The sequence below is a fragment of the Capra hircus genome, chromosome 21, assembly GCF_001704415.2.
Source record: "Capra hircus breed San Clemente chromosome 21, ASM170441v1, whole genome shotgun sequence".
Taxonomy (NCBI): Eukaryota; Metazoa; Chordata; class Mammalia; order Artiodactyla; family Bovidae; genus Capra; species Capra hircus.
Window position 1 is genome coordinate 58,328,910 of NC_030828.1, and position 21,424 is coordinate 58,350,333.

Genomic DNA, 21,424 nt, shown 5'->3' on the forward strand with positions numbered 1-21,424 from the left:
GACAACTCTTCATAGTGTCAGAGCCAAAGTGGATATTTTTTTTTACCTTGCTGAGGGACATGTGGGAAACTTAGTTCACCAACCAGGAAATGAACTCATGCCCCTTGAAGTGGAAGTACAGAGTCTTAACCCCTGGATCACCAGGGAAGTCCCACAGAAGTGAATTTAAATTTTATGACAAATGTAATTAACTTCTTAAACCTTGAGGCTGAAATTTAGGGCATGTTTCTTGAGTGATTGTAGGAAGTAGATGCGTGCCATCATTGCCGTAAACATGGATAAGCTATAATTTGTCGACTTCAGGACTGTCACATAAAAATATCTGAGGGGCTTGGGACTTCCTTCATGATCCAGTGGTTAAGACTCCATGCTGCCGATGCAGGGGGCATGGGTTTGTTTCCCAGTGGGGGAACTAAGATCTCACATGCCTTGGGGTGCAGCCAAAAGATAAAATTTTAAAAAAGAAATTTAAAAAATATTAGTGGCTTAATAAAATATTTATTTCCTTTATAGTAATATTCTTCTCACTGAGAATATTGTATCTCCTTCCTTGAACTGTGTTCAAAGCATTGTTAGATTAGCTAAAACTATGTAGGATATCCATAGCAGCATTAGAAATGTTGCTTTAGACTCTTGCCTATTGAACGATAGTCATTGCTTGTTTTTTTCTGGTGTGAATTAAATGAATGTTCTGTGTACAAAGTCCAAGAAAGATTCCCTTTAAATGGTACAATTAATTAAAATAATTCATTGTTGAACAATTAAGTCATCTTTGTAAATACACATATAGGAATATGGTTTTGGAGGAGGAGAAATGGCAGAGGGCACTAGCTGGCTGAGTGAGCTACTTATCTGTTATGTGTATTAAGGCATTTATGCTTGGTTGCTGCCCTGCATACTTGTATTTGTCTAGATTGGTTCATGAGATGGTTGCATGAGATTAGAGGCTGAGAAAGCAGTATTTATGCAATATGAGAGTTTCTACTTAAGTTTATTTTATCTCATGCCTTTACTGTTTTATTTTTATTTATGTTTTATAGTGGACATAATGTGTTAGCACCATAGAAATAGGCGTGTTGAAATATATATACAAGAATATTTCACTGATAGAAGTGAGTTTGGAAATCATTGGTTTAGCTATTTGCTGGGGGGCTAGTTTCTGTATTCACCCAATCATACCATGGTGGTGGGTTAAGATGATATTTGACTCCATAAATGGGTGCTTAATGTAGGTTTATCCTTTTAAATAATGAAAATACACTGGTGGATTTAAATTTTCCTGACAATGTTATTATTGGATTCTGATAATTACTCTAGTATGGTCCAAGTTTATTCTTGTTTTTGAGAAAGTATTTTCAAAATACTTTCAAATCAAAAACAACCTTGTAGAGCAAAGATTTTTGAAATACCTTCTTTATCAGGAGCTCCCTGTTCAATTAAAGCTTACTCAAACCTAGTATGTTTAAAAAAAATACTTAAAGGTAAAGTGGAACCTGGTGAATATACCATTGTAGATTTTCACCATTGCTTGTCTGGAGGGGGAAAAAGTGGTTCTTTAAGGAGCTGGATTAGTCTAGACTTAAGATTATCCTTTCCCAGCATCAGGGAAAGATTGAGGGCAGAAGAAGTGGGCGACAATGGATGAGATGGTTGGATGACATCACCGACTCAGTAGACATGAGTTTGAGTAAACTCCGGGAGACTGTGAAGTACAGGGGAACCTGGCCTGTTGCAGAGTTGGACACAACTTAGCGACTGAACAACAACTCCGAACTCCTCTCTTGCTGATTGAAGTCTTTGATTAGAAAAGTCTTTGAAGTTTTGCTGGCTTAGGAGTTTGCTCTGTCCCTGTGTGACTGCTGGCCTTCAGCAGAACTTGTGCCCTCAGGGAGCTCTAAACCAGGACGAGTGCTCCCCTGGCTTCGCTCTCTTGAAAGACCCTGTTGGCTGCTCTAAAGACTAAAATAGGAACTATAGGCACCCATGGGCTCGTTACTGCTTGTGATAGGAAACTTACGATTGATAAATCCATTCTTCTACACCTCCCACCCCCACCTGTGCGCTTCCCTACCCTCATGTGTTCACACACTCTAGCATGTTAAGATGCAGATGGAAAAGCTAATTAGGTATGCAAGTAATTTTTTCTAGAAATCTAATTTTATATTTATGTTGTAACCAAGTCTCATTTTGAAAGTAAATCTGACAGGGATTTTTTTTTTTTAATTGTTGTTATAACCTTTATATGTCTAGTAATCTCAAATCTGAGAGACTTTATTGCTATATTTTAGGTATCTAAACTTCTGAATTCTGGAGTATATTTAATACATAAAGAACTAATAACATTGTTGCAAGATGAATCATTGGAGGTAATATCTTCTTACTGTTTGTTTTTTACTTCTTTTATATCAGGTTTGAGTATATCAATGCCTTTTTTATTTTCCTGCTTCTTGGGAATTCATGAATTCTAATAGCTGACTAGTCCCGGAAGCTTGTAACTGATGAATGACTGTGTCATAGACTAGAGATTGGGAAGGTCTATTATAAAAAAAAAATTAAGTTTTAAAAAATATATATGTATTTGTTATGTTATGGAAAACTTTGGAAATGCCAAAAAGTAGACAGACAAAAGAGTACTTTTAGTTCTAATCACTGTTTCTATTTAATATTTTCTTGTATGTTTTCATTTTCTGTTTTCTCTATATAAAGGTTTTTTAAGTTTTACACAATTGTGGTCATATATCAATCACATTTTATATCTTTTTATTTCCCTTAGCATTGTGGAGCCTCTGGAACACTTAATTTTGATGCTTTATCTAGTATATCCTAATCACTCAAACAACTGCTGGCTTGCCAAAGCTCAGCTCCTCAACGTGAGACATCTCTGAGGGTGTTGTCCGAATTAAACTGTTTTTCAAAAGTTGGGAGGCAGTTTTAAGGATGTTGTTAGGCTGTCTCGCATCAAAACTATTTGAATACTATCAAGAGGCAGACATACTAAACTCCTTTCAAAAGTAGTTTGACCAAGGTAGTTGATTATGTTTCTAAGACTTTGCAGCAGAAAGATGATAGAGCAGGAGATTAGAAACCCCCAAAATGCTCTTTGGTAACTACCCACTATTTCTGTGTAGAAATTGGCGAGTTAATTGATCTAAGATTAGAAAAAAACAGCCATCACTAGAAGGGTAATCAATATCTCTGTTAACAGGTACTAGATGCTCTCATAGATCATCTTCCAGAGATTCTGGAACTGATGTCTACTGGTGGGGAGAGCAGTGTTCAAGAAAATAAGGTGAATCCCATGGATCAAAAGAGCTTCCGGATCTTGTATGGGTGACCTTACTCTGCAGAGGTGTTGAGATGAATCAATCAAAGAATGTATGAAAAATGCTTAACGCAGTGCTGGCCACCTGGACGGGCTTAGTAAAAGTCTTTTGGAGTTATGACAGCTTGAATTTCCTCTACCTTTCTTACCACAATCTTTATTTACTGTCCTTGGGGTTTACTTTCATATTTTCAGTTTTTATTAGCATTAATTGTTATTGCAAGAATAGCAACTAGTGAGGACAAAGGGTAGGAATTTAGAATATCAAAGTTTGTTGATGGTGAAATAGAATACGGAAGAGCTATGAATTTGTCTCTTTCAAAGTTTTGTTGTCAGGAATCATAAATTTTACTTATAGATTTAAAAAAATATTTGATTTTACTGAATAATTACCTCCCTGTGACAACTGTAATGCCTCCTAAGTTCGGAAATGATTAAGAGTTTTCCCTTCCCCGGTGTATTGTAAGTCTGAATAATTTGGCTGAGTGCTGCAGCTGATGTATTTAATTATCTTTGATTCTCTTGATGTGTTTTCTTCTTCAGTTATCATCTCTGCCTGACTTGGTTCCAGCTCTCACAGCTGCTGAGCAGCGAGCTGCAGCCTCCTTAAAGTGGAGAACTCATGAGAAGCTGCTCCAGAAATACGCCTGTCTGCCACAAGTCATATCAAGTGATCAGATCTATTATCGTTTCTTACAAAGAATGTTCACAATCATGATGACAAATGTGAGCCCAATGCCTCTTATCTGATTTTTTCTTGAACTGGAGCACATTTTGGAATTAACCAAATTCTCCACATTCTTGAAATAGAATAGCAAGCTCCATTCATGCCCTTCTGCCTAGAGGATGTTGTTACCTTTGCTTCCTCACCGGGTTCTCCTTTTGATCAGCTACCCAGCTGAAGAGAGGGATGCACGGGGAGAGTGTCAACACACTCGCTTCACGCTTGGTACAGTGCTCCGGGGGAGATCGGCAGGAGTCTCCACTGCACAGTGACTTCCGCTCTGATGTGCACCTTCCGTGTGTCATGGCCTCAGCTGTGCTCTCTCACCTTACCTAAGAGTATTCCTTAAACCCCTTAATATTAGTTTGCTTTCTTTCTCTTTTTTTGGCTTCTTTTTCTTTTACCTTGTAACAGATAACATTTATAGAAAAAACATGGGTGCCCTGCTGTGGATAACCTCAAAATTAGAGTCAAAAGCAGGGGGAAAGAAAGGCTTGTACTCAAATTTCCCCATAGAGTAAATTGTCTGCCTTTTTTTCTTAAAATTCCCAGAGGATCATTTAACCTGCAGTTTGATTATATGTTCACTATAACATCCTACTACCGTTTTTTCAAGTTTACAAAAGTTCCACGTAATGTGTATGTGTTAGAAACTATTTTTTAAAGAGTACTTTGAATTCTCATTGTTCTCAAAAAAAGGGGGGGAAGTAGTGAAATCTAGCAGCCATCTCGAAAACCCCAAATCAGTTTTAGCTTCAAAGATTAAAAAGAGGGAAAAAAATGACATTACTGGTGTCATTTTATAACTTAACTAAAAAACGATAGGCGTATATCATATGCTAACACCTCTGCTTGAAGTTTGTTTCATGTATCAAAGCAAAGCCTAGGGGTTGAAAGTTGTTTTATAGGTGTAGTCATCTTAAAAAGTGATACTGGCAAAAATAACTTCTTATCAGAGGATAATGCATGAATGCAACACATAGAAAATTTCACATAAAGTCAAGCAGAATTTATTGATGACTTTATTCAACAGTTAGCTTCTGTTTGCTGTGTTTCACGCACTGTTCTGAGAGCTGGGGATCTGGGTGTGAACAAGACAGATTCTTGCTCTAATGGACCTTGAGTTCTAAAGAGGTGATGGTATGGGAAGTGATAAATAATAAAATAAAATGTATTAACAGGAGGTGATAAGTCCTGTGAAGCTTGATCTTAATTGTTTGTCTCAACCTAATTACTAAGAAGTCATCTTTGTGTTTATAAAGCTAATAAGTATACAAAATTATTCCATAGTTTTAGCCTCTCGTATCAGGAAAGAGAAATAATTTACACCATAGTGTGAACAACATACTTTCAAGTCTGAGGGGTTTGCTTTGTTTTCTTTTGCAAGGAGGTAATTCTACACTTAAAAGAGATATATGATTTACTATAGCACATTTTCCATGATCAAATAAAGACATATTTCATTTCAGTGTCTTCTGGAAAAAAAGGTTTATATTTTTAGTTCCATATTTCATGGTCATAATATTCATTCATTCATTCACTTAATAAAATTTATTGAGCACTTACAATGTGCCATGTACTGTTAGTGACTGAAAAGATAAAGGATCTGTTCTCACAGAACTTTAAGTTCTGTTGGAGACAGACAACACACACATATTGGGTTGGCAAAAATTTCATTCAGGTTTCTGTTTAAGATGTTACAAAAAAAACCCGAATGAAATTTTGGCCAACCCAGTGCACTGAACACCAGGGATGAAAAGTATAAGGAAGAACTAAAACACAGGGTAGAGGGGAAGAAAGTGATGGAGGGTACTGTGGATGTCGTGGTCAGGAAAAAGCCCTCTCTGATCAAGAGGCTTGGACCAAGTAAGGGAGTGGCCGTGTGGAGGTCTGAAGCACAGGTGATCCCGACAAAGGGAAGAGGAAATGCGAAGATGTGATTCAGGGTATGCTTGGTTTTATGAAGGTCAGCAAGGAAGCCACTGTGGCGGTTGTTAGAGATGAGCTTGGAGAGGTCTTTGGGCCCACAGCACACAGGTGCTCAAAAGCCATGATGTAGAACGGTGATTATATTCTGTTATGCAGGGGAAGGCTTTGGAAGGTTTTGGAGTAGAGGAATGACATCAACTAACTTTTTTTCCTACTTCTGTAATGAAAAAAATTTAAAGATGCATGAAGGCAGAGAAAACACTACAATGAACTCTCATGAACCCATCACCCTGATTTAACAGTTATTAACATTTTGCCATATTTGCCTTTTCCATTTCATTGTGATAAAAAGTTTAAGTTATAGATGTCATATTTTATCTCTAAGCATTTCAGTGTTCATCTCTAGAAAAGGACATTGTCCTATATAATCATGTTACAAATACTACATTTGACAAAATGAACAATTATCTTTAATATCATTTAAAATTCATATCAAAGCTTACCAATTATCCCCCAAATGGGTGTGATAGTTGTTTTATTCCCTATAGGATCCAAGTAAGATCTATACATAGCCTCAGTTCAGTTCAGTTCAGTCGCTCAGTCGTGTCCAAGTCTTTGCGACCCCATGAATCGCAGCACACCGGGCTTCCCTGTCCATCACCAACTCCCGGAGATCACTCAGACTCATGTCCATCGAGTCAGTGATGCCATCCAGCCATCTCATCCCTGTCGTCCCCTTCTCCTCCTGCCCCCAATCCCTCCCAGCATCAGTCTTTTCCAATGAGTCAACTCTTCGCATGAGGTGGCCAAAGTACTGGAGTTTCAGCTTTAGCATCATTCCCTCCAAAGAAATCCCAGGGCTGATCTCCTTCAGAATGGACTGGTTGGATCTCCTTGCAGTCTAAGGGACTCTCAAGAGTCTTCTCCAACACCACAGTTCAAAAGCATCAATTCTTCGGCACTCAGCCTTCTTCACAGTCCAACTCTCACATCCATACATTACCACTGGAAAAACCATAGCCTTGACTAGACGGACCTTTGTTTGCGGAGTAATGTCTCTGCTTTTGAATATGCTGTCTAGGTTGGTCATAATTTTTCTTCCAAGGAGTAGGCGTCTTTTAATTTCATGGCTACAGTCACCTGCAATGATTTTGGAGCCCCCAAAAATAAAGTCTGACACTTTCCACTGTTTCCCCATCTATTTCCCATGAAGTGTTGGGACCAGATGCCATGATCTTCATTTTCTGAATGTTGAGCTTTAAGCCAACTTTTTCACTTTCCACTTTCACTTTCCTCAAGAGGCTTTTTAGTTCCTCTTCACTTTCTGCCATAAGGGTGGTGTCATCTGCATATCTGAGGTTATTGCTATTTCTCCTGGCAATCTTGATTCCAGCTTTTGCTTCTTCCAGACCAGCGTTTCTCATGATGTCCTCTGCATAGAAGTTAAATAAGCAGGGTGACAATATACAGCCTTGACGTACTCCTTTTCCTATTTGGACCCAGTCTATTGTTCCATGTCCAGTTCTAACTGTTGCTTCCTGACCTGCATACAGGTTTCTCAAGAGGCAGGTCAGGTGGTCTGGTATTCCCATCTGTTTCAGAATTTTCCACAGTTTCTTGTGATCCACACAGTCAAAGGCTTTGGCATAGTCAATAAAGCAGAAGTAGATGTTTTTCTGGAACTCTCTTGCTTTTTCCGTGATGCAGCAGATGTTGGCCATTTGATCTCTGGTTCCTCTGCCTTTTCTAAAACCAGCTTGAACATCAGGGAGTTCACAGTTCACGTATTGCTGAAGCCTGGCTTGGGGAATTTTGCGCATTACTTTACTAGCATGTGAGATGAGTAAAACTGTGCAGTAGTTTGAGCATTCTTTGACATTGCCTTTCTTTGGGATTGGAATGAAAACTGACCTTTTCCAGTCCTGTGGCCACTGCTGAGTTTTCCAAATTTGCTGGCATATTGAGTGCAGCAATTTCACAGCATCATCTTTCAGGATTTGAAATAGCTCAACTGGAATTCCATCACCTCCACTAGCTTTGTTCATAGTGATGCTTTCTAAGGCCCACTTGACTTCACATTCCAGGATGTCTGGCTCTAGGTGAGTGATCACACCATCGTGATTATCTGGGTCATGAAGATCTTTTTTATACAGTTTTTCTGTGTATTCTTGCCACCTCTTCTTAATATCTTCTGCTTCTGTTAGGTCCATACCATTTCTGTCCTTTATTGAGCCCATCTTTGCATGAAATGTTCCCTTGGTGTCTCTAATTTTCTTGAAGAGATCTCTAGTCTTTCCCATACTCTTGTTTTCCTCTATTTCTTTGCATTGATCGCTGAGGAAGGCTTTCTTATCTTTTCTTGCTATTCTTTGGAACTCTGCATTCAGATGCTTCTATCTTTTCCATTTCTCCTTTGCTTTTCGCTTCTCTTCTTTTCACAGCTATTTGTAAGGGATCCTCAGACAGCCATTTGGCTCTTTTGCATTTCTTTTCCATGGGGATGGTCTTGATCCCTGTCTCCTGTACAATGTCATGAACCTCTGTCCATAGTTCATCAAGCACTCTATCTATCAGATCTAGTCCCTTAAATCTATTTCTTACTTCCACTGTATATCATAAGGGATTTGATTTAGGTTATACCTGAGTGGTCTAGTGGTTTTCCCTACTTTCTTCAATTTAAGTTGGAATTTGGCAATAAGGAGTTCATGATCTGAGCCACAGTCAGCTCCTGGTCTTGTTTTTGTTGACTGAATAGAGCTTCATCTTTGGCTGCAAAGAATGTAATCAGTTTGATATCAGTGTTGATCATCTGGTGATGTCCATGTATAGAGCCTTCTCTTGTGTTGTTGGAAGAGGATGTTTGCTATGACCAGCGCATTTTCTTGGCAAAACTCTATTAGTCTTTGCCCTGCTTCATTCCGTATTCCAAGGCCAAATTTGCCTGTTACTCCAGGTGTTTCTTGACTTCCTACTTTTGCATTCCAGTCCCTTATAATGAAAAGGGCATCTTTTTTGGGTGTTAGTTCTAAAAGGTCTTGTAGGTCTTCATAGAACCGTTCAACTTCAGCTTCTTCAGCATTACTGGTTAGGGCATAGACTTGCATTACCGTGATATTGAATGGCTTGCCTTGGAGACGAACAGAGATCATTCTGTCGTCTTTGAGATTACATCCAAGTACTGCATTTTGGACTCTTTTGTTGACCATGATGGCTACTCCATTTCTTCTGAGGGATTCCTGCCCGCAGTAGTAGATATAATGGTCATCTGAGTTAAATTCACCCACTCCAGTCCATCGTAGTTCGCTGATTCCTAGAATGTCATCGTTCACTCTTGCCATCTCTTATTGACCACTTCCAATTTGCCTTGATTCATGGACCTGACATTCCAGGTTCCTATGCAATATTGCTCTTTACAGCATCGGATCTTGCTTCTATCACCAGTCACATCCACAGCTGGGTATTGTTTTTGCTTTGGCTCCATCCCTTCATTCTTTGTGGAGTTATTTCTCCACTGATCTCCAGTAGCATATTGGGCACCTACTGACCTGGGGAGTTCCTCTTTCAGTATCCTATCATTTTGCCTTTTCATACTGTTCATGGGGTTCTCAAGGTAAGAATACTGAAGTGGTTTGCCATTCCCTTCTCCAGTGGACCACACTGTGTCAGGCCTCTCCACCATGCCCGCCCTTCTTGGGTGGCTCCACAGGGCATGGCTTAGTTTGGTTGAGTTAGACAAGGCTGTGATCCTAGTGTGATTAGATTGACTAGTTTTCTGTGATTATGGTTTCAGTGTGTCTGCCCTCTTGCAACACCTACCGTCTTACTTGGGTTTCTCTTACCTTGGACATGGGATATCTCTTCACTGCTGCTCCAGCAAAGCACAGCTGCTGCTCCTTACCTTGGACGAGGGGTATCTCCTCACCGCCACCACTCCCAGCCTTGAACGTGGAATAGCTCCTCTAGGCCCTCCGGCACCCGCGCCACCACCGCTTCTTGGACATGGGGTCTCTCCTCCTGGCCGCCGCCGCTGGCCTCAGGCATGCAGTAGCTTCTCTCGGCTGCAGCCCCTGACCTCGATACATAGCCTTAGGTAGTTACATTTCTTAGTTCCCTTTTAATCCAGAACAGATTCCCTCTTTGCCCTTCCCCCAATTTTTAATGACATTGAATTGTGGAAGAGACTTAGTTGTCCTGTAGAATGTCTCTATGGATTTACTTGTTTGTCTCTTCTCCATATTTGTTTTAAGCTGGAGGTTTGATAAGGGCTTGCTCAGTCTTCAGTTCAGTCTGTCAGTCGTGTCCAACTAACTCTTCTCGACCCCATGAATCACAGCACACCAGGCCTCCCTGTCCATCACCAGACATCCTGGAGTTCACTCAGACTCATGTCCGTCGAGTCAGTGATGCTATCCAGCCATCTCATCCCTGTCGTCCGCTTCTCCTCCTTCCTGCGCCCAATCCCTCCCAGCATCAGAGTCTTTTCCAATGAGTCAACTCTTCACATGAGGTGGCCAAAGTACTGGAGTTTCAGCTTTAGCATCATTCCCTCCAGAGAAATCCCAGGGCTGATCTCCTTCAGAATGGACTGGTTGGATCTCCTTGAAGTCCAAGGGACTCTCAAGAGACTTCTCCAACACCACAGTTCAAAGGCATCAATTCTTCGGCACTCAGCTTTCTTCACAGTCCAACTCTCACATCCATACATGACCACTGGAAAAACCATAGCCTTGACTGGATGGACCTTAGTCGGCAAAGTAATGTCTCTGCTTTTGAATAGACTTATCTAGGTTGGTCATAACTTTCCTTCCAAGGAGTAAGCGTCTTTTAATTTCATGGCTGCAATCACCATCTGCAGTGATTTTGGAGCTCAAAAAAATAAAGTCTGACACTGTTGACACTGTTTCCCCATCTATTTCCCATGAAGTGATGGGACCAGATGCCATGGTCTTCGTTTTCTGAATGTTGAGCTTTAGGCCAACTTTTTCACTCTCCACTTTCACTTTCATCAAAAGGCTTTTCAGTTCCTCTTCATTTTCTGCCATAAGGGTGGTGTCATCTGCATATCTGAGGTTATTGCTATTTCTCCCGGCAATCTTGATTCCAGCTTGTGTTTCTTCCAGACCAGCGTTTCTCATGATGTACTCTCCATATAAGTTAAATAAGCAGGGTGACAATATACAGCCTTGATGTACTTTTCATATTTGGAACCAGTCTGTTGTTCCATGTCCAGTTCTAACTGTTGCTTCCTGACCTGCATACAGGTTTCTCAAGAGGCAGGTCAGGTGGTCTGGTATTCCCATCTCTTTCAGAATTTTCCACAGTTTGTTGTGATCCACACAGTCAAAGGCTTTGGCATAGTCAATAAAGCAGAAGTAGATGTTTTTCTGCAACTCTCTTGCTTTTTCCATGATGCGGCGGATGTTGGCCATTTGATCTCTGGTTCCTCTGCCTTTTCTAAAACCAACTTGAACATCTGGAAGTTCACAGTTCACGTATTGCTGAAGCCTGGCTTGGAAAATTTTGCGCATTACTTTACCAGCGTGTGAGATGAGTGCAATTGTGCAGTAGTTTGAGCATTCTTTGGCATTGCCTTTCTTTGGGATTGGAATGAAAACTGACCTTTTCCAGTCCTGTGGCCACTGCTGAGTTTTCCAAATTTGCTGGCATATTGAGTGCAGCAATTTCACAGCATCATCTTTCAGGATTTGAAATAGCTCAACTGGAATTCCATCACCTCCACTAGCTTTGTTCATAGTGATGCTTTCTAAGGCCCACTTGACTTCACATTCCAGGATGTCTGGCTCTAGGTGAGTGATCACACCATCGTGATTATCTGGGTCGTGAAGATCTTTTTTTTTTTTAATTTATACTAAAATGTATATTGCCAAGGCTCAGGTCAAATGTTTTTGGCAAGAATTCTTTATCATCGCTGCTGTGTTTTGTGTTGTGTCGCATGTGGACACCCATACCTTTGTAAATGAGCTCAGAGTGCTTGTGCAGGCAGGGACATCTCTGTTAGTTCACTGCAAAATTGTGTTTTCTCCCTTGTGATGTGTGTCATAATCTGAAGCTGACACTTCAACACTGAATACCCAGTTTCCCAGTCAGCTTTTACCTTTCAGTTTTAGCATCCATTGATGATCCTTGCCTGAATCAGTTATTTCATTAGAACTTACAAAAGAGTGGCTTTTAAAATTCTATTTTCTTCTACATTGTTGATGACGTTCTTCTCAGGATAAATGCTTTTTTAAATTTATACTAAAATATATTTCCTAATGTAAAGAGAGAATTAATTCTTATTCTTTCCCTCTATCAATTTTCAGAGTTAACCCAGGGATGATGAATGAATTTTGTTTTTGTTTTTATCCTTTCATTTAGACTCATCTTTTATATGGAACAATGTTTTAATCAATTTCAGTCATTATTCACATGCTCAAGTGGTTGCAGTTTCTTTAAACTGACTTTTGTTTGTTTTGATATAATTACCTTTGTCTTTGATTTCTGGCCCCCAAAATATTACCTTATACTGTGAGGTATAAAATATACATATTTTATATTATTTCTGTTTCAAATAATTAGTGTTTATTGCATTTGGAATTCTATTAGTATATACAAAATAAAAGAAAAGAGTAACATCCTTTTATTTAAGTTCATTTATCTAACATTCATTTTCCTTAATTCGACTGATATTTCTGTTTATGTACATTTTTTAAATTTTCTGTTCTAATTTATAGTGAATATTCTTTTTTACCTTCAACAGATTAAAAACAGTGCACAAAATGGTACTAGATAGAATGGAAATAGCTTGTATAAAATAGGAGGTAATAGGCAATACTCTCTGAGCAATGTCTATTTTTTCTATTTGAATTTCAAGCATCCCTATTATGGTAGTCTGAATCTTCAAGAACTGAATGTTATATATATGTAAATCAAGATAGTGAATGTGAATTTATACTGGATACAGTATACCTGGTTGAGAGATTTTTCTCTGATGCATAGTTTGAAGCCATAGTAAAGATGGATGGTTGAATTTACTTAGAATTAAGGTTCTGCCCAGTTAGTGTGACACAAATCCAAGGGATCAAAGAGTTTAAAACACTAGTAAGAATAACTGGCATGGTGTCCCTTGGATTCTAAACTTTATCTGTGTCATGGACCAGGGATCTTAAAGGATAGTATGGAGATGGAGGAGGCAGAACTAAGTGAGAGGAATCTGATGTATACCTGGTCATAGGATCTCTGAATTTGAGAAGTGGCACGTTTTTGGCGAGGTACCTGACACGGGGTGTGTACTAGCAAATGTTTGTTGAATAAATGAGTAACATGGTCTAGAAGTGGCTGAGATGTATTTGGGGAGAATATCACTTAAGATGAGGTGCCAAGGAGATGTGAGTCAAATATAAATTAAATCTGGATGATTTGGAAGTGACTCTGCCAAATTACTTGAACTTTGCAGTATGATAGATGAGTTGATTTGCCTGACTGATAACATTAAATTATAAAGACACGTCCACACTGATTTCAGAGCCAGACAGCACTGCTTTCAGTCGATAACTTAAAATTGATGTGTGGGGTCAAATTATTTAGAGCATATACCGTTAGACTTGTTTAATTGTTTTTCTTATTTCTCTAAGAATGTCTTACCTGTCCAAAAGGCGGCTTCACGAACTCTATGCATTTTTCTACGTTATAATCGTAAACAGGAACAGAGACATGAGGTGATTCAAAAATTAATCGAACGTAAGTAATCACTCTCTCTCATTTGGAGAACAGAAAGTAAATAAAGTGGTTGGCCTTAGTTGAATTTGGCTTATGTTATCATATTGCTATGAATAATTAGGCCAGTATTGCTAAATATTTGTATTTGAGCTTTAGAGGCTAATTTCTTGTTTGTTTTAGAAATTTTTTTACAGGATCAGATCTTTGATGAATGAAAAATTCATCTACTTTAGGCTACCTTTCATGAATTTCTACACTTGAGATGTTAAAATACATACACTTATCGTTGAAAACTCAGTTTCTATTCTGATGAATACAATTTGAAAATAAGATACAAGCAGGCTACCCATGAATCCAATAATTTGTTTTGTGTTCCTATATTAAATATTACAGAATGTGGGTTTTGTTCTCTTGAATAGACTTGATAGTACACTCAAATGTGAATCTAGTGAGCCGAAGTGGTTTGTAATGTCTTAAAAAATTGTCAGTTAACAAATGCAAATATATTTTAATTTGCTATGGGCTAAAATCAAAACAAAACCTTTGGTTAAAGAATTAATTCTTGAAGTAGTGATAGACACCTATATATACTTAGTGAATTTGTTAATTATTGTGTACTTGCTTTGACCATAGTGCCTTAATGCTTTTATTAAACTATTATCCAGCATAGACAGGTAATGAGATTTTCTGGTTATTATAGTTTACCATTTTAAGTATGGATCACCACTTAAAAAAAAAATTAGAGCACATAAAATTCTGTTTAAAGAAAAATTTTGCTCAATATACTTTAATCTTTCTTTTTTTTTTTTTTTACTGTATTTTAATTCAATTTTCAGTTTTTAGTGGTAGGGCCTGGCCTTTAGAATGTTTTATTTTGAATGGAGATTATATTTGGTTTCAAACATTAAGAATTTTGCTTTTGAACATGTGTGTAATAAGGGAGAAAAAATTATCCTTTAAATATTGGCCTGAATTATTTTCAGTGATAATTTTGTTTATATATGATTTTATTTCAAAGCATTTTAAGAAAACCTAAGAGGAAGAAAACAGTTAACTTCATTGGTCAAAAGATTTTGAAGTTATACAGACCTGCATTTGAATTCTAGCTCTGTTCCTTTAACCTCTATGAATCTCGGTACCTTATCTTTTAGGAGGAATAAATATATGCCCTTCCCGTTGGGCTTTCAGGATTTAATGAGATAATATGTTTCAGTACTTAGCACATAGCGGGTAATAAAAAAAATAGTAGATATGTTCCTTCAATATTTAATAAATGCTTGAAGAATTGAATGTAATATTTAATAAATTTATTTCTGTTTTTTATGCTTTCATTAATTCAGGGGTATATAATATGATTTTTTTCCCCTTATCTCTTGTTTGTGCTAAGCAAATTGTGGGTATAAAAAAAATGTCATGGACTTAGTGATTTTTGTCACAGGAAATTTTATGTAGGAAAAATTAAAACGCAAAACTTTTTTGTTGTTGTTTCTAGAACTGGGCCAAGGAAAAAGTTATTGGAACAGACTCCGATTTTTGGATACCTGTGAATTTATTATAGAGATATTTTCCAAATCATTTTTCTGTAAATATTTCTTTCTACCTGCTATTGAACTGACACATGATCCAGTAGCAAATGTAAGGTATGATACTAATCCAAGAATATATTTGAAAAAATTGTGTGTTTTAATGTATCTTATTCATGAATAAGAAACTGAGCTATTCAAAAGTGTTTTCTTAGTCTTGAAAATAATCAAGAACTGGTACTCGTTTTGAGATTCTTGGTAGTCGTAATTGAGCCTCAGTAGGACTTGAAAGTGTGATCTTCTAACACTCTCTGAAGCCTTTAGTTTACTGGGTTGACAGCTGTAGTCACAGCCAGACTGACAGGCTTCTCCAGCCACAGGGAAATACACACTGACACCAGGAGAAGATTGAGTAGATATGATTAACTTATCTATCTTTTAAGCCTAGAGAAAAAAATAGTTCAAAGTTGGCTTGGAGAAGATCTGTCCATTTTTATAAGCCCCTTTATTCAGCGAAGCAGGGCTGTTTCCAAGTCTTTTTCTTTTCTTTTTCCTTTGTTCAGCTCTCTCACAGTTTTGAAATCCAGTAAATGGTAATTGGACTTGATTAATTAACTGTGAAGTTAAATGAAACAGGCCTGAAAATGGCTTGCTTGGAAATTGAAAAAAATGAATAAATTGTATTTTGCTTTCTTTTTTCTTCCTAAATAAGCATATTATTTTTTTAAAAAAAGTAGTGGTAAAATATACATAGCATAATACCATTTTAACCATTTTGTACAATTCAATGGCATTAAGTAGACATACACGTACACACACAGTGTTTGAGTTATTTGTACATTGCATACTGATTTAAAGAGAATTTTAAACTGCCAGCCGTGAGGTTTGTGTTTGTGCTCTATGTCGGTGTTCCATGTGTGAGGAACTCACATCCGTAGGAGACACAGTCAGAGTCAAGACTTCCTGAACAGGACTACAGAGCTCCCTGCTGAGTATTCACATGCCAGCCATGCCTCATGCTTGTTTCATGCTGTGTGACATATGTGCATCTTTTATAAACAACTGATGTGCATTGTAGGCAACGTACAATCATTTAACACTTTTTAACAGGAAGAACTGGCCAGGTAATAAACATAGACTAATAGCATAGTTGTTGAGAAAGAAATATACCAAGATTTGTCAAAAGATGTTGAAGAGTTCAGCCTGAGAATGTTATGAGCATTATTTAGGAGGAACAAATCTAGATATTGGTTTTATTTTGTAGAGAAAATACAGAAAACATAACAGCATTGGCTTTAGTATTTTGTGCATCTTCCCTGTGCTGTATAAATGAGAGCTAAGGTTTCCTTGACTTGAGATTTAAATTAAAGTGGTTTTAAGTAGATTGAAAGACCCTGATGGCAGTTCTTTAGAATTTATCTCTTGGTAAATAGATAATGGATCCAACCACATTGTAAACCTTTTGCAAATTGAAGTTGTGATTCTAGAAAAGCAGATTCCAAGAAAAGATTCTAGAAAAGCAGATTGCATTATCCCTTATCTGACAGTTCCCAAAAATTATTGGAAAGGGAATGAAATCATCTCTACTCAAGTCAGTGTGACTAGCAGCATAGCATTGACTCTAAGAGAAAGCAACCTGTCAATTCAAAAACCAAATGAAGATGAATATTGCTCTGTGAGTCTTGGTGGTTTTGTTGAGTAAGAGATCGTCGTATAGCCATGTATCTTGGTTCTGACTCTCCTGCCTGTGCAGCTGCCAGCCAAAAAAATGGATCCAGCAACACCACGTACTCTTGGATGCCAAAGCCTTCGCCCAGCTCTGTAGAGATGGGCGGATAAAATGGAAACCGCCACAGGCGAGAGTGGCAGGATCATGCAGGTTAGAAGGAGAGTGCCTGTAGCCACACTCTGTGACCTCTACACCAGCTGTGTGTCCCGACAACTTACAGAACCTCTCTGTGCATCAGTTTCCTTGGTACTTAATTCATGGGGGTGTTCTGAGGAATAAATACCTGAGATAGTGTACATGCAAAATTTAGCTTACCTGAAAATTGTGGTCCTTAATTTTGAAATCTTCATAATCTCCTGGGCCCAGGATTCTCATCGAGATAAATAATTGCTAAGGCTTAGGTAGCTTCTGTTGCATGTAGGTTTTCTAGATGTGCCTTGGGTTATAAAGAATGAAGTGTGCATGGACTGCTAATTGTTTCTGTTTTTCCTTAAGTCAATGTTTAAAATTAAAATCACCAAGTCTGGACAATATCAAGGCTAGAAAAAAGACTATTGGTATTCAGAGGAGCCTTCTCTTCAGCTGCCAGAAATGAAAACAATTCTCTTTGGGGGTGATTGGGACCTGTTAACTAAAGAAAGCATCACCACCATGCTTAGCAGTATCTGTGGCGAGTCCTGAATAAGTTTGAGACTATTATTGCTATGTACAGAGATGAAAATTCTGGGGAAGAAACGTCTTTTGCCTTTTTGGTTAAATAAAAAGCAAATTTTCTTGTATATGAGGAATCCTTGACTGAAGCTCAGCTGAGAAAGCATCCTGACAACTCCAGGAGTGGGACTTAGTTGTCTCAAGCTTTGGCATAGAAATAAAAATATAGTATCTGGAGAGTGCTGAGACAAATGAATGAATGAATACAGCAGCCACAAATTAGACAACAGCCCTGGCAAAGCAATAGAATTTTAGTTTAGTAAATAGAACATTTCCTGCACCCCCTTTTCCTAGGAAGTTTTTTGTTTGGTTGGTAGGTTGTTTTTTTTTTTTTTTTTTTTTTTTAACTCTCCTGGAATTCTTCAGTTTGCTTGTTGCTTCCTTATCAGCCCATTTGGACCATGGTGGTGACATAGAAACTCTCCTTTTATCTCTCCTTCTCAAACTGCGCTTGCTGCCTGGGTAATTCTCTGGGCTCCTGGTTCACAGAGCATCTATGTTCTGAAGATTCCTGACAGCACATCTCCAGCATGGGCATCCACCCTGGACAGAAGACTCATCGAGCCAACTGCCCACTGCATTTCCATCAACTACCTAACAGGCTCCTCACAGTTAATCTGTCCAGTTAAGCCACACCTTCCTCATCCACACTTGCTCTTTCTGCCATCTTCTCCATCTCAGTAAATAACCATTTTGTCTTGCCACTTGCTCGAGTCAGAGCCTTGACCTCCTTTCTGTCATTCTACCTCCAGGCCCTCAGCACAACCTGCTGCTTGTATAAAATATTCAGATACAGGCCACTTCCCACCGCCTCACTGCTGCTTCTCTGCTTCAAGAACCAGAGTGATGGTGGTGCCACCATCATCATACTGGGTTACTGAATTACTGGATTCTGGCCTGGATTACTGAAAGAGCCTCCCCTATCCTATCCCTTCTGTCCTTGTCCACCTACAGTCTAATCTCAACACAGTAACCAGATGATACTTCCCAAATGTTAAGTTGAATCTTTTTACCCCACTGTGCAGAACCCTTCATGGCTTCTCATTGCTCTCAAAATAAAACCAGTTTCCAATCTGTAGTCACAAGGCCCTGGATGATCTGACCTCCTATTTCCACGCTCAGGCTTCTAGCTAAATTTGTTTTTGCTCTGTTCTCACCACTCTAGCCAGTTTGGGCCAATTTGTTAATTTGGGGCAACTCCTAAGGCAGGCTCCCCTCATAGGGCATTTGCTCTTACGATAACAGTCTTCTCTAGGTATTCGCATGGGTTAGTCCCCAGTTTACTATAAGTCTTTGCTTAAATGTCTTTTTTTTTTCAGTGAAAGCTTCACAGAAACCCTCTCTGACTACCTGTTTGAAACTTGTAACCCCCCTCCTCTGGTACTCCTTCACCTTCCCTTGCTTTATCTTTTTCTGCAGCACTTACCACTGTTTGATGGACATATTACTCATTCGTCGGAGAAGGAAATGACAACCCACTCCAGTATTCTTGCCTGGAGAATCCCATGGGCAGAGGAGCCTGACGGGCTACAGTCCATGGGTCGCAGAGAGTCAGCCACGACTGAGCGACTAACACTTATTCATTTGTTTATCCTCTCTCCCTACCTGTGGGCTAGAATGAAAGCTCTGTGAGAGAGCAGAGAATTGTGCTGATTTTATTCACTGCAGTGTTTCAGCACCCAGAGTAATGAATGCTTGACTCATCATGGGCCCTCCATAGATATTTGTTGCATAATAAACTCTCAAGCTAGCTAAAGCTTGAATTTTCTTTCAAATTCATGTGACTATTATTCCAGGTTATTAAATTTACTCACAGGTTAGTGCTTTTTAATTTATTATAGAATGAAACTTTGCTACTTGTTGCCCAAAGTGAAATCTACTCTGAAGATTCCTGCAGATAAGCATCTACTTCAGCAGTTGGAAATGTGTGTGAGAAAACTCCTCTGTCAAGAAAAAGATAAAGATGTTCTGGCTATTGTCAAAAGAGTAAGTATCCCTCTTGCAATGGCATTTGTCTTTCTTGGGTTAAGATGATCTTAATCATAGCTTCACTGTTTTTAACTTGATGGGCTAACAGTAGTATGTTAAAATATTTTAATCATTTCTAGAGTAGTAAGGATTTGGTGGATTTGTGCTCTAACTGGAGAGGGAAGTTCTTTTAGAAAGCACCCACCTGGTGGCTCAGCCGGTAAAGAATCCACCTGCAATGTGGGAGACCTGGGTTTGATCCCCAGCTTGGGAAGATCCCCTGGAGAAGGGCATGTCAACCCATTCCAGTATTCTTGCCTGAAGAATCCCCATGGACAGAGGAGCCTGGTGGGCTGTAGTCCATGGGGTCAGAAAGAGTCAGACGTCACGACTGAGTAACTAAGCACAGAGGGCGCTGAAACATTAAGCTTCTATTACTGGTAATATAAGCTCTATGAGAGAGAGCTTGCATTTTAGGTACTCTGTAAATACTTTTCAGCTAATAATGACTGTTTCACTCACCAGACTGTTTATAAGTGATTATAATTGGTAAGACTTTGTTGGTAAAGTCACATTTGATAGAAACTTAGCCCTGGGACTTCCCTGGTGGTCCAGTGGCCAAGAATCCACGCTCCCAATGCAGGGGGCCCAGGTTCATTCCCTGTCAGGGAACTACCCATATCCCACAACTGAGTCCCTAGCTAGGAACTTAGGCATGAAAGGGTTAGAAGGGCCTTCAGTGATCCGTTTGACTTTGCAGAAGCTCTGGACCTAGAAATGTTAGGTATCAGCTTAAGATCTTATTAGTAAGTAAGTGGTAGCTCCAGGGCTGGAATGGAGACCTCTTAACCCTATTCAACTATGTAACATTGTGTTTTATGGCTTTTTTGTTAGTTTTTTTTAAGCCTGTGATCTTATATGGATTGTTTGGCAGTGTTTAACACTGAAACAGTAAACATTTGGGTTAGTGAAGTCAAACTTGAAAATACTTGACAGTCTTTAAAATCTTTTTCGCCAAACATTTACCTAATGTTTTTATGAAATTAAGTCAAGTCGTTATTTCTATGAATCTGAATGTGGAATTCAGGATACATAGTTTTTGAGCCTTGATTTATAGTGAGAGAAATGAATTTATGTCATCAACAACTTGGTGTCAGTGATGAGGGGGCAAAAAAAGAGAACCCTTTGATTTTATTTTCTTTTTTCTAGGGACCCTTGTGATGTTGCATAAGAAGCTTTTTTAAAAAGTGATTTGATAACTTAGTATTAATTAGTATAATTTTCTTTTACTGAAATGTAAATTCTCCTTTCATTAATTGAAATAATCAGAAATACTCAGAATCTGGACATACATCTAAATCTTAAAACATAGATATACATACATTTGTTTTTACCAGATATTTTTGTCTTTACCATTTAATTACAATAACTTTCAAAATAGTAAATATGAGACAATTACTTTTTAAAATAATTAGTTAATTTGGCTGCATGTTGCCGCATGTAAGATCTCCCTTGTGGTGTGTGGGCTTAGTTGCCCGGCAGCATGTGGGATCTCAGTTTCCTGACCAGAGATTGAACTTGTGTCCCCTGCATCCAAAGGTGGATTCTTAACCCTTCCCCCACCAGGGAAGTTCCAGTTAGTATTTATATATAAACTGAAGAGATAACTCAAGCTGACCCCATAAAATAGGGGCAAAGTGCTATAATTAAATAGATAGATTATTGAATGGATTATTCAGGAGTACAGTTCTTATTTTAAGAACATTGCAGATGAGGAAGTCATTCTGTCTCATAAAAAT

At 38.5% G+C, this 21,424-nt stretch overlaps 1 protein-coding gene across 5 annotated transcripts in view; it reads left to right on the forward strand.

The window, feature by feature from the left end:
* Window positions 1–21,424, forward strand: part of PPP4R4 (protein phosphatase 4 regulatory subunit 4) — a 103,869-nt gene that overhangs the window by 62,919 nt on the left and 19,526 nt on the right. For all 5 annotated transcript variants that reach the window (XM_018066380.1, XM_018066381.1, XM_018066382.1 and 2 more), the window contains 6 exons: window positions 2,289–2,366; window positions 3,206–3,289; window positions 3,866–4,048; window positions 13,610–13,715; window positions 15,187–15,334; window positions 19,499–19,643. In XM_018066380.1, the coding sequence (XP_017921869.1) occupies window positions 2,289–2,366; window positions 3,206–3,289; window positions 3,866–4,048; window positions 13,610–13,715; window positions 15,187–15,334; window positions 19,499–19,643 (744 nt within the window). The remainder of the gene's footprint in view (window positions 1–2,288; window positions 2,367–3,205; window positions 3,290–3,865; window positions 4,049–13,609; window positions 13,716–15,186; window positions 15,335–19,498; window positions 19,644–21,424) is intronic.